General features: G+C 41.4%; 3 protein-coding genes across 3 annotated transcripts; all 3 read left to right on the plus strand.

Annotated features, from left to right (window-relative positions):
- The first annotated feature begins 201 nt into the window (after window positions 1–201).
- Window positions 202–3,214, plus strand: LOC133413387 (zinc finger protein OZF-like). Its single transcript, XM_061697705.1, has 2 exons — window positions 202–709; window positions 1,780–3,214. The coding sequence occupies exons 1-2, from the start codon at window positions 586–588 to the stop codon at window positions 2,928–2,930; spliced, it is 1,275 nt and encodes a 424-aa protein (XP_061553689.1). The 5' UTR covers window positions 202–585; the 3' UTR covers window positions 2,931–3,214.
- A 947-nt stretch (window positions 3,215–4,161) lies between these two features.
- Window positions 4,162–6,997, plus strand: LOC133413384 (gastrula zinc finger protein XlCGF57.1-like). Its single transcript, XM_061697702.1, has 2 exons — window positions 4,162–4,535; window positions 4,841–6,997. Exons 1-2 carry the CDS (start codon window positions 4,412–4,414, stop codon window positions 6,583–6,585), a joined length of 1,869 nt encoding a protein of 622 aa, XP_061553686.1. The 5' UTR covers window positions 4,162–4,411; the 3' UTR covers window positions 6,586–6,997.
- A 2,197-nt stretch (window positions 6,998–9,194) lies between these two features.
- LOC133413386 (gastrula zinc finger protein XlCGF57.1-like) lies at window positions 9,195–11,663 on the plus strand. Its single transcript, XM_061697704.1, has 2 exons — window positions 9,195–9,597; window positions 9,945–11,663. Exons 1-2 carry the CDS (start codon window positions 9,507–9,509, stop codon window positions 11,378–11,380), a joined length of 1,527 nt encoding a protein of 508 aa, XP_061553688.1. The 5' UTR covers window positions 9,195–9,506; the 3' UTR covers window positions 11,381–11,663.
- Window positions 11,664–12,771: the final 1,108 nt, after the last annotated feature.

Genomic DNA, 12,771 nt, shown 5'->3' on the forward strand with positions numbered 1-12,771 from the left:
CGAAAATGTCCCTTACATATGGTAACATTTGGATATAGTCAAACGCTTTGCATTGCATAGCATAGTGACGTCATTTCAAGATTGGTGACAAAATGGCGACTTCGTATGTCGCGGTCCGCAGTATTTGTTTTTCGTATTTTAAGTATTTAAGAAAATTTGGACGAGGTATTCTCTCTTTTTTTCTGTTGTTGTTCGCCTATTCGCAACAACGATCCGAGGTTTGTCCAAATGGAGATGCCGTACATTTGACGTCGTAACTGCACTTCCGCATACGTTTTGGTACGCAACCACATGCTCGTCACTCAATAATTCTTCCTAAATTAGTACTGACTTACCACACTGAATCCTCGACAGAGTACGTTGATCATTGTTTTGCTGGACATAAACATCATTTTTGTAAGTCTTCGTGTCCGGTTAAACTCGTCTCGGCGCACGTCGAAGCTTCTCGGCCTTTCTTAGCTGAGCTTAGTTTAGCTTAGCGTAGCTTAGATTGCTAGCTAAAGGGGACGCCTTTGTTATCAACACATCGCTCAGCAGAGATCAAGTATAAAAGTGTTGTCATCATCTTGTGGGGAGGGGGAAAAAATGTGTGCACGAACCAAAGTAAAGTACGAGGAGGAACTTTGTGCGACAAAAGAGGAGAACGAGCGACAACGTCAACGACTGGACGCTGTTTTGAAGAATCCTCGTGTTGTGTTACACAGAGCAGGTTTGTTCCCTTTTTACTCTCACTTGCGAGTCAACACTTCTGTTTTTAAAAACATTTTTCGACGGGCTCCTCGTGTGAGCACTGTATGAGGTTCGTGCCCTCAACGGTGGAACTGAATGTGTCGTGGATATTAGCTAAGGCTGCACTGTCAAAAGTTCAATAGGTTGACTCGACTTCCATGTCTTGTTTGGAAAAATGCCTGCAAAATTAATTTGTTGTTTGCATCTCGCAGGCTGGCTCGTGGAACGTTTTGGTCGTGCCAAATGAAATTCATTTTAAATTAAAATTCTGCATTTCATAGAGAGACCATATACATTTTTTTAAAATACTTTTAACCCCCATGCTTTACACACAGTTTAACATTAATATACGCTTTTAAACGTACTGTAAAGGTTTTTGAAGACAAAAAAAAAAAGAAAAAATTGCACACATAAAATATGTAGACAATGCTTTAAGAATGTGAATATGCTGTTTTTTAAATTATTCTGCATGTGAGTGTCTGCGCGTGAGCTGTGGCTGACATCAATACGCAGCAGCTTATTGTTATTTTCAATGAGGTATAATTGCATTGATATTTGTGGATTGCAAATAAACTTGACTTTTTTAAATGCAACTCCAGATCTGATCCAATCTTCCTGAGTGCGTACTTGGGACAGTCTACTTTATTTCCGAAGTGGACTGGTTGCGTGATAACAAAGAGCTTATTTCATATCGTTGTTTGAAATCCAAAGCATTGCTGTCCCTGTATTACTTGAAAGGCTTTTATTTTGAAGGTGACCCCCTCGCAGCGCTTTGGAGGCGCGTTACCGTTATTCATAGCGTGAACAATCGTTGTTGCGGCTGCTTTGACAGGAAGTGGCTGAGATGGTAAGATAAATCAGTCGTATTGCCAAATTTTTATAGGGACGGTAATCGTGCGTAGTTTACAGACATCATCGGTCGTCTGACTCTTGTCCAATTTAGCTAGCCGAACAACCTTAAATAAATATAAACTAGAATACGTAACATCGACGTCACAACAGACTTGGCTTTACCAAACCATGTATGTTTGTCTCTTTCGTGTCCCGCAGACGCCAGTGTAAAAAATCTTCGTCCTGACCAGCAGGGGCCCGAGTTCCCTGACATTAAAGAGGAGGACGAAGAGCCCCATCACGTCAAAAAGGAGGAGCAGCTGCTCTGCATCAAAGAGGAGGAGGATATCGCAGAGTTGCCAGTGACTGGTGTCCTTTTGAAGAGCGAAGACGAAGGTCAATATGAGGGGAACGGAGGGGCGGAGCCTCCCAGCAGCAGCTCAAGTCAACACATGAGAACAGAAGGGGATGGAGACCACTGTGGCCTCCTCGCTCCAATATCAGATAGTGACGACTTAACATCACACTCATCTGATCACAATGATGATGATGAAGATGATGAAGAACAGTCTGAAGGTGATGTGACACGTCACACTGGGAAAAAACGCTGGAAATGTTCTCAGTGTAAGAAAACGTTTTCCTCCAAGTCTGTTTTGAAAAAACACACAATAGTCCACACTGGAGAGAAACCTTTTACCTGCTCATTTTGCGGTCAAAGATTCTCTCAGAAAGTGAACTTAAAAATACACACAAGAACCCACACTGGTGAGAAACCCTTTGTCTGCTCATTTTGCGGTCAAAGATTCTCTCAGAAGGTGAACTTAAAAATACACACAAGAACACACACTGGTGAGAAACCTTTTGCGTGCTTGATTTGCGGTCAATCTTTCTCGATTAAGGCAAAGTTAACAAGGCACACAAGAACCCACACTGGTGAGAAACCTTTTGCCTGCTCAATTTGCGGCCACAGATTCTGTCAGAAGGAATACTTGAAAACACACACAAGAACACACACTGGCGAGAAACCTTTTGCCTGCACAGTTTGTGGTCAAACATTCTTTCAGAAGGTAAACTTAAAAATACACACAAGAACACACACCGGTGAAAGACCTTTTGCCTGCACAGTTTGTGGTCGACGATTCTCTCACAAGCAAACCTTAAAAATACACACAAGAACACACACTGGCGAGAAACCTTTTGTCTGCTCAGTGTGTGGCCAAAGATTGTCTTCAAAGGAATGCTTGAGAAGACACACAAGAATGCACACTGGAGAAAAACCCTTTGCATGCTCAGTCTGTGAGCAGAGATTCTCTCGTAACGATCAGCTTAAGAGACACAAGTGTGCTGGGAAGAAGAGCGGCGACCGGTGAAGCTTCAAATGAAAATTGGCATGGTTGGAGACAAATTTGAAATACTCTACACTTGCATTCTTGCCTACTGTGGACAGTTGTTGAGTATTAACACTCGTGCTTGATAACGAAATGTATCAGGTTTGACCGATGTTTTTGTGAAGCCCATATCGAGTAAGCGAATGATTGATTGAAATTGCCCTCTTTGTTGTAAGATCGAAAACGATGATAGTTAGTCAGTTAACTTTTATATCAATATATCATATCAAAATGTCCCCAATTGAAATGCCATTAATTCCCCCCCCCCCCCCCCCAAAAAAAAAAAAGAAACACCGTATTTGTTGTTATGTGTTCTTGTCAAAGAAAAATAGCAGTGTTGTATAAAGCCATTGAGACAATATGAGGAAATAAGTCTGAAAGTGCATCGTCATCTCTTTTGTGGTTGGGACAAGCAAATTCCATTAGCCCCAAAATTACAAATTCAATTGACAACATATAGTGAAAAGCTGTTCTATTGACATGTTCAGAAATGTAAATGTATTGCTATGGCAACAGCATAGTGCTGTTTTTTTTTTTTTTTTTTTAATTCAGTAAATTGTTCCAACAGAAGATCAGCATCAAAAGAGCTCCACAGGAAGACATTTCAAAACCTGTAGAGCAATTTTGGTTCATCTACGTTATATACTTTGTATCAGTCTTTCAAGAAATATTTCGACCCCCCAAAAAAAGAATATTAATCTTTCGCAAGTCGTATTGAACCGATGCACCCATTTTACATGAGAAAAATCCAAAGAAAAATGTCACCCAAAAAAAATGTTGATCTCGTGTCAATTTACAATACATGCTTTTTTCAATTTACAATACATGCTTTTTAAAAAAATGTTTTTGTAATGTTTTTTTTTTTTTTTTTTTTTTTTGCTGTATGAATGGCAACGGGTGGATAAACAAGTTTATTATACCTTCTGCCTATATTTTACGTTCCGAGCATTCAATTGTTGTGCCTGCCACCAGATGTCGCTGGCACGTATTTGTGTTGAACTCACGATAACATTTGTGACAATAGCGCCATGGCCGCGAATCACTCTTTGTCATTTTGTCATGTATTCTCCAAGTGAACATGCAAAGGACATTCTTTTTTAAAAGTATGGCTTCTACAATCGCTTTTTGTGTGTGTGTGTGTTTTTGTCGTTAGCGATATGAAGTTTGTCCATGTGGTGTTGCCGTGGAGAGCAACTTCCGCGTACGTATTTTGCGCAAGCACACGGGCTTCACGGAATCATGTACTTCTTCCTAAATTAGCACTGGACGGACTGAAGCTTCGATACAGTGCGTCCATCACTACTTTATTGGAGTCGAACATCATCCATTCGAATCTCCGCGTCCGGTTCAACTCGTCTCGGTTCACTTGGAAGCTTCTCGGCGTTGTTTAGCTTAGCTTAGCGTAGTTTAGCTTGCTAGCCGCTAACGGAGGAGACGTCAGTTGTTGTGATTAGCGTGCGAAAATGTTCGCAACAACCACAGCTGAGTACGCGGAGGAACTTTATGGAGCAAAAGAGGAGAAAGGGCGTCAACGTCGACTACCCGACGCGTTTCCCAAGCATCCTCGAGCTTTGTTGCACGCAGCAGGTTTGTTGACGTTTTACTCTCACTTGTTTCATCAGTTCTTTTTTTGTTTCAACAAGATTAGCTGTTAGCTGTTATTTTTATTCACGACCGGTTGTCGCCGTCCTTAGGCTGTCTCTAAATGAGTGATTCTTGTTTTTATGTATTTTTATTTTTATTATTTTGCATTTCCTCAAAACCTTGTGTTATTTCACTCGTTTGGCTCACTTAATAACCTTAAACATAATTCAAAACAACAATAGTCGACATGAAAGTCACAACAGACTTGACTTTCTCAAATCGTTATTTTGTCCTCGTGTGTCCTGCAGACGTCAGGGAAAAATATCTCGGTCCCGAGCAGGAGGAGCCCGAGTTCCCTGATGTCAAAGAGGAGGACAAAGAGCCCCGTCACATCAAAACGGAGGAGGCGGAGGAGCCGCTCGACGTCAAAGAGGAGGAGGATTTCACAGAGATGCCAGTGACTTGTTTCGTTTTGAAGAGTGAAGATGAAGGGCAAGCTGAGGAGAACAGATGGGCGGAGCCTCCAAGCAGCAGCTCAGGTCAACGCATGACAACGGAAGGCGACGCTAACCACTGTGGAGGATCACGAGCAGACAGCCACTTGGCTCCAATTTCCGACAGTGACGACATAACGTCACACTCTCATGACACTGATGATGATGATGATGACGACGAACAGTCTGAAGGTGGTTTGACATCGAACGCTAACAAACGCTGGAAATGTTCCCAGTGTGGGGAAACGTTTGTATCCAAGTCTCTTTTGAAAACACATCTGATACGTCACACTTTAGAAAAACCTTTTGCGTGCTCAGATTGCGGCAAAATGTTTTCTCATAAGGGACACTTGAATACACACACAAGAATCCACACTGGCGAGAAACCTTTTGCCTGCTTAATCTGTGGTCAGAGATTCTCTCAGAAGGGAACCTTAAAAACACACAAAGGAACTCACACTGGCGAGAAGCCTTTTGCCTGCTCAGTTTGTGGTCAAAGATTCTCTATAAAGGGAAGCTTAAAAATACACACTAGGACACACACGGGAGAGAAACCGTTTTCCTGCTCAATGTGTGGAAAAAGATTTGCTCATAAAGGAAGCTTAAGATCACACATAAGAACACACACTGGTGAGAAACCTTTTGTCTGCTCAGTTTGTGGTCAATCATTCTCTGAAAAGGTATACTTAGATATTCATAGAAGAAGTCACACTGGCGAGAAACCTTTTGTGTGCTCAGTTTGCGGTCAAAGTTTTTCTCAGAAGGTACACTTGAGAAGACACACAAGAATGCATACTGGAGAGAAACCTTTTGCCTGCTCAGTTTGTGGTCAAAGATTCTCTGAGAAGGGAACTTTAAAAACACACACAAGAACACACACTGGAGAGAAACCGTTTTCCTGTTCAGTGTGTGGGCAAGGATTTTCTCTGAAGGGAAACTTAAGAAGACACACAAGAACACACACTGAAGATAAAACTATTGCCTGTTCAGTAAGCAATCAAAGATTATCTCATAAGGGAGCCACAGGAACACACACTAGAGAGAAACACTTTGCCTGCTCATTTTGTGGGCAAAAATGTGCTCATAAGGGCAGCTTAACATCACACACATTAACGCACACAGGCGAGAAACCTTTTGCCTGCTCACTTTGTGAGCAAACATTCTCAACAAAGGGAGTCTTAAATAGACACATTAGAACACACACTGGTGAGAAACCTTTTGCATGCTCAGTTTGTGGTCAAGGATTCTCTGAAACGGGAAGTTTAAAAATACATAATAGAACCCACACTGGTGAGAAACCTTTTGCCTGCTCAGTTTGTGGTCAAAAATTCTCTCGGCAGGGAACCTTAAAAAATCACACAAGAACACACACTGGTGAGAAACCTTTTGCCTGCTCAGTTTGCAGTCAAAAATTCTCTCGTAAGGGAACCTTAAAAATACACACAAGAATGCACACTGGCGAGAAACCTTTTGCCTGCCCAGATTGTGGTAAAAGATTCTCTCGTAAGGAACAGCTTAAGAAACACAAGTGTGCTGGTGAGAATAACAGTGATCAATGAAGATTTAATAATTTATTTAATAAATTTTTGAGATATTTAAGAATGAAGGCAATTACTCTTACTCTGATTTTAAATAGCCTACACTCTTGTCCTCTTGGCTCCTGTGGACAAGTGTTGAGAATTTACACTAAATAACTAAAAGCAATATATCGAGAATGTTCAATTTTATTTTTTTATGTCCATATCAAGTGAATGATTGGTTGAAATAGACTTTGAATAAACTATAACTCTATAATGGAAAAGTGTTAATCTAATTCTGAATAAAGTACAGCTCTTTAAACAGTGATAGTACCTCAATTAACTTAACTTTCCCCATTGAAATGTCACGAATTCCCCCCCCCCCCCCAAACGCCATATTTGTTGTTATGTGTTGTTGATGAGGAAAAATAGCACTATATTGTATAATGATATAAAGAAGATGTAAGGAAATAAATGTATGAAATTCCTCACATGAAAGGGAATTGCAGTGCCTGAATAATTAAATTTTATTTTTGGGGGGACGGGGGACGGGGGGGGGGTTAATAGACCAGAAAAATAGACCAAGCGACTGTGGTGCTCGCTTTATAAAACACGCAGTCACAAAGCACACGTCTGACACGTCCACATGCCGAATTGAGCCAGATATGTCCGAGATAGGATAGACAAGGCCGCACACGTGACATCGTCCCGACCAAACTGAACAGATTGTAGCGGATGGTCCCGCAGTATTGCAGTTTGGGTTCAATAAAGGCCCGGATTTGTGGATCTGAGAAGTCCTGCAGGCGAATGAGGAACAAGGAGCTCACAGATGTACACGCTTGGTATGCCTCTCTCTTCACGAAAGAAAAGCCCACATTGGTCACAGAAATAACTGGAATCTGACTAAAGTAACAATAAATAAATATGTACTGAAAATTGACCGATATATTGCTTTTGAATAGTGGTTCAACGGAATTATTTTAAAGAACAAACTCATGAAACAGGCCTGGACAAAAATGGTGGTATCCCATGAAAAGATTGAAAACTATTTGTTCCTCTAATTAGCGTCACAGGTGTCTTCAAACTTGTAATCAGTCAGTCGGCCTAGTTACAGGGTCGTAGGCGCAGAATGGCAGCCATGCTTCTTTTCTGTTGGGTGTTGGACTTTTTAAAAAAGTTTTAAAGATTGTTTTCTTCAGAAGTCAGTCATATAAAAAAAAAAAAAACATCGTAAATATCAAGTTAAAATGCATTTCACTGTGAAAGTTTATTAATTGAGTTGCTTTCATCATCAAACCGTCTGAGACTGTAAAAATGTAAAATGGTTTATTCCACCTGACTCATTCGAAGTATTTCCAAGTACAAGTAGTTCCAATTTATGATGCAAATTATACTCTTCTGAGGTTTTCCCAAATAGTTCAAGTCATCAATTGTCAAAGTTCAAATGTTCTTGAACAATCCTCAGATTGATAACACTTGCTTTTTTTTTTTTGAAGTCAAAAAATAAAATAACTGAACTGTTCCAAATTATTGGGCACAAGAGTTTCAAGACATTGGACAGGTTTTCAAGAATTGAAAATAATCATTTATTGAATTTGCAGCATGGGGATGGGTTGGAGGGTCATATATAAGTAAGCAATTCCACTGTCGACCACTAGATGGAAGCACACTATTTGGTTTGACACGGTGTAAATTGGACTCGAGCAGCAGCAGCAGTACACTTTATTATGGAATCAGATTAGTGCCGAAAAGAGTTACGCCAAATTTGTATTGTCACAATTCTCCCCAATCTTGTTTTTTTTTTTTTTTTTGCGCCTACACAAATCAAAAGCTTCTTTCGGTTCATTTTATAATTTACATCTTTGGCCACGATTATTGTATATCGCTAGATGATACATTTTGTTTTGTTTAGGCAAAAACGGGATTTTATTCTCTCTCTCTCTCTCTCTGAAAATCTGTAACCCGCGTGATTATTGTTTTTCCAATTGGCGTTTTATCCCTCTCTCTGCCTTTCCACCGTCATACTGAAGATGATATAAAATGATATAAAACAACGCGATATTTCAAGAGCTGCCTTGCATCTACAGGCATTGATCCCTTCTTTTTAGGGAAGTCCTTCACCTAACATGTTCCATATACGGATGCGTTAACCCTTACCTTTATCTTGCCTGTTAAAATGATGTTATCGTTCAAATCAAAGGTAATTCCGACCTGGGATTCCGTTCAAATAGTTCACAAGGTCCTCAGTTAACGACAGAGTGCCGCTCCTTTATAATTAACTCATTAATTGTTAAGTTAATAGTTAGTGCGCACTAACACAGTAGTCGTCACAATTACAGTAAATACAGTATTTGTACGAGCGGGGGAAAAAAACGGAATATAAATCAACTGGAAAAACAGTAAATTGTCTGTCGCTACTGTCGTAAGCCAAGGACCCCTTGTACAGTTTTACATTAATTTGATAAATTCCTGACCCACCCGTTGAGCATTCCTGCTCTAAAGAATTTATTTCTGAAATGAGACTGAAATGTTTTGCCTGAAAACGCACAAAACGCAGACCAAATATATCGCATTTAACGTGAGAGCGACTGATGTATTTTGTCCTAGTGGTTTGACCGTAGCGAGCGAGCTATCAAAATGGCCGACTTACGGCGCATGCGCAGTGCATATCGCGCAGACGTCGCCGGTGCCTTGACAAGTCTCACAAAAAGAAATGGTACGAATTGGCACTGAATGCGCTGAATCCTTTATTGGAGCAAAACATCAACCCGGAAGTCTTTGTGTCCGGTTCAACTCGTTTTCGGTGCACGTTGAAGCCTTCTCGGCCTTGCTTAGCTTATCTTAGCCTAGCCTAGCCTAGCCTAGCCTAGCCTAGCTTAGCCGCTGACAAAGGAGACGCCTTTGCGATCAGATCAGATCGTCGCACGGCGGAATTCAAGTGTGAGCGCAAAGTCTTGTGAAAAATGTTTGCAAGGACGACAGCAAAGTACGAGGAGGAGCTTTGTGGAAGGCAAGACGAGAACGAGCGGCGACCAGCTTTCAAGAATCCTCGAGGTTTGTTCACTTCTTCGCTCTCGGCCAATACTTTCTAGTTGCACAACATTCCTGCGTTTTGATTTCGAATGGCGTCCTCAACCGGGCACGGTATGAAATCAGGTTTCATATAAACATGATGTGGGCGCATTTCTGCATTTCGACTTTTGGTCTGAAAGCGTTGTGGCTATCGCTTACTGGGCTCCCCCCCCCCCCCCCCCCCCCCCCCCGCCTCTTAAAGAATAGTTTACTGACCATTTGGTCACACCAGGTGAAATAACTCTGCAATACCATAAAAATATTTCTGTCACTCCCCACACGCTGTAAACACATTCGACCATGTTAACCATGTTTTCCTTGTCCTGCAGACGTCAGCGAGAATTGTCTTCGTTCCGAGCCGCAGGAGCCAGAGTCTCCCGACATTAAAGAGGAGCAGCCGCAACCTCCCCAAATGAAAAACGAGGAGTTAGACTCCTCATACATTAAAGACGAGGAGGATATCGCAGAGTTTCCATTGACTACGGACCTTTTGAAGAGTGAAGATGAAGGTCAATATGAGGAGAACGGAGGGGCGGAGCCTCCGAGCCGCAGCTCCAGTCAACAACTGACAACAAATTGTGATCGTGAGCACTGTGGAGGATCACAAACAGACAGCCTCTTCGCTCCAATATCAGATAGTGACAACATGGCGTCAAACTCTCCGGACACTGATGATGAGGAGGAGGAGGAGGAGGAGGAGGAGGAGGAGGAGTCTGACGGTGATATGACATTTCAAACTGAGAAAAAACGCTGGAAATGTTCAGTGTGTGGGGAAACCTTTGTCTACAAGTGTATTTTGAAAAGGCACATGATACAGCACACTGGAGAGAAACCTTTTGCCTGTTCAGAATGCGCTAAAACATTCTCACATAAGGGACACTTAAATACACACATAAGAACCCACACTGGAGAGAAACCTTATGCCTGCTCAGAATGCGATAAAACATTCTCTTGTAAGGGACACTTAAGAACGCACACGAAAACACATATTGGTGAGAGACCTTTTGTCTGCTCAATTTGTGGCCAAAGATTCTCTCGAAAGGAAAACTTAAAAACGCACACCGTAACACACACTGGCGAGAAAGCTTTTGTCTGCTCAGTTTGCGGTCAACGATTCGCGAGAAAGGAAACCTTAAAAACACACACCAGCACACACACGGGAGAGAAACCTTTAGTCTGCTCAGTGTGTGGGCAAAGATTCTCTACGAAGGAATATTTAAAAATACACACAAGAGCCCACACTGGCGAGAAACCTTTTGTCTGCTCAGTTTGTGGTCAAAGATTCTCTCAAAAGGTGAATTTAAGAACACACAGAAGAACGCACACTGGTGAGAAGCCTTTTGCCTGCTCAGTTTGCGGTCAAAGATTCTCAAGAAAGGAAACCTTAAAAACACACACTAGAACACACACTGGCGAGAAACCTTTTGCCTGCTCAATTTGCGGTCAAAGGTTCTCGGTAAAGGAATATTTAAAAAAACACACAAGAGGCCACACTGGTGAGAAACCTTTTGCCTGCTCAATTTGCGGTCAAAGGTTCTCTAGAAAGGAAAACTTAAAGACACACACTGGAACACACACTGGTGAGAAACCTTTTGCCTGCTCAGACTGCGGTAAAAGATTCACTCGACAGCACACTTTAAACACGCACACAAGAACCAACACTGGTGAGAAGCATTTTGCGTGCTCAGTTTGTGGTCAAAGTTTCTCTTGTAAGGATGGGCTTAAAAGACACAAGTGTGCTGGTGAGAATAGCGCTAATCCATAAAGATTTAAATGAAATGTTGATGTTTAATATTGAAGGTAATTACTGCGATACTTTAAATCGTCAACATGCTTGTTTTCTTTCTACTTCTATTTCGTCTCGCTTGTTCTATTTACCGTCTGAATAGCCTCCAAGTGTTGAGAATTAGCACTGTATCTGGTTTGTCCATGTCAAATAAGCGATACAAATCCACTGTGAAGAAACTTTGACTCCTTGTGAGAAGATGGAAAAGTGTATATGGAATCCTGAATAAAAAAATAAAAAAAAACAACTCTTCAGACAGTTCTAGTGAATCAATTTACTTGTATATTGAATCGATTTACCCCGTTGAAATGCCATTAATACCCCATCCAGAAACCCCCACCGTGTTCGTTTCTATGTGTTCTTAAAAGACAAGTGATTTTTTTTTTTTTATTTGTCAGGCTTTACCACCTTCTGTCCGATCATCACCGTCTTGGGTTACAGAGTGAGTTAGTTATAGTTCCAGCCAAAGATCGTCTATTGTATACATCCGCTGTCTCTGCTCCAGCCAGACTGTCGCAGTCACATTGTGGCCAAGGTAAATGCAGAACAATTGGGGCTTTGGCATTCATTGCAGCACCGATTATGTTCATTTAAGTGCAACGTCACGCCTCGTAGTGCAATCGAAACTTGGGATCGAGCATCACTAGCGATAACCAGCAAATGTTACCTGCCTACAAATGGTCGTTTCCGAGTCGGTGATACATCTGTCTTGACGAGTCTTTTGGTGGCCATTGAACGCAGAAGGAAGATTAATCACGTTTGAAATTTCAGGTGTCGGGTCACCCTATTTATACTTAAAGTTCCGGTATGTAGTTTTTGAACCTGATGAGTTTTGACCTGATGATCCAAGCCCACCGATATGCAGGCGTCCGCGTACAGGACACCGCCGTTAGATATGTTCACCCTTGATTTGAAGTTCGAGAGCTGTCCAATTTCTTCTTTTGAACTTTTGTTGCGAAGCAGAGTTGAATAATCCGGCCAAGACACCATAAACCGTCTCGTTTTGCGCGAGGCTCGTGAGCACAGATTGACGAACTGTTCGGTCACGACCTCCTGTAACCACACTCTCTGATTGGCTATTCTTATCGCACTGTGCTCAGTTGTACAGTATTAATTCAAATTAAATTAGAGGCATAAAATGGGGCCTTTTCAAAAGATCCTTTTAATAATAATCTACTATTACATCATATAGTTGTAACATATTTTGACCAAAAGGTGTGGGTTAGACAAGTAACCCAACTTGAATATGTTTGGGAAAGTACAAAAAAAAAAAAAAAAAAGTCGAATTATCTTTGTACTTCTGTGTACGAGGAAAAACTGCCCAAGTCACTTTTATTTGTTATGCAATCGCTGGTGTGTCTGTCTTGTTT

Source organism: Phycodurus eques, chromosome 15 (assembly GCF_024500275.1).
Source record: "Phycodurus eques isolate BA_2022a chromosome 15, UOR_Pequ_1.1, whole genome shotgun sequence".
NCBI lineage: Eukaryota > Metazoa > Chordata > Actinopteri > Syngnathiformes > Syngnathidae > Phycodurus > Phycodurus eques.

Coding starts and splice junctions, on each gene's coding strand:
- LOC133413387 (XM_061697705.1), top strand. CDS start 586: ATGTGTGCACGAACCAAAGTAAAGTACGAGGAGGAACTTTGTGCGACA. Junction 710..1,779: donor TGTTGTGTTACACAGAGCAG/GTTTGTTCCCTT, acceptor CGTGTCCCGCAG/ACGCCAGTGTAAAAAATCTT.
- LOC133413384 (XM_061697702.1), top strand. CDS start 4,412: ATGTTCGCAACAACCACAGCTGAGTACGCGGAGGAACTTTATGGAGCA. Junction 4,536..4,840: donor AGCTTTGTTGCACGCAGCAG/GTTTGTTGACGT, acceptor TGTGTCCTGCAG/ACGTCAGGGAAAAATATCTC.
- LOC133413386 (XM_061697704.1), top strand. CDS start 9,507: ATGTTTGCAAGGACGACAGCAAAGTACGAGGAGGAGCTTTGTGGAAGG. Junction 9,598..9,944: donor AGCTTTCAAGAATCCTCGAG/GTTTGTTCACTT, acceptor CTTGTCCTGCAG/ACGTCAGCGAGAATTGTCTT.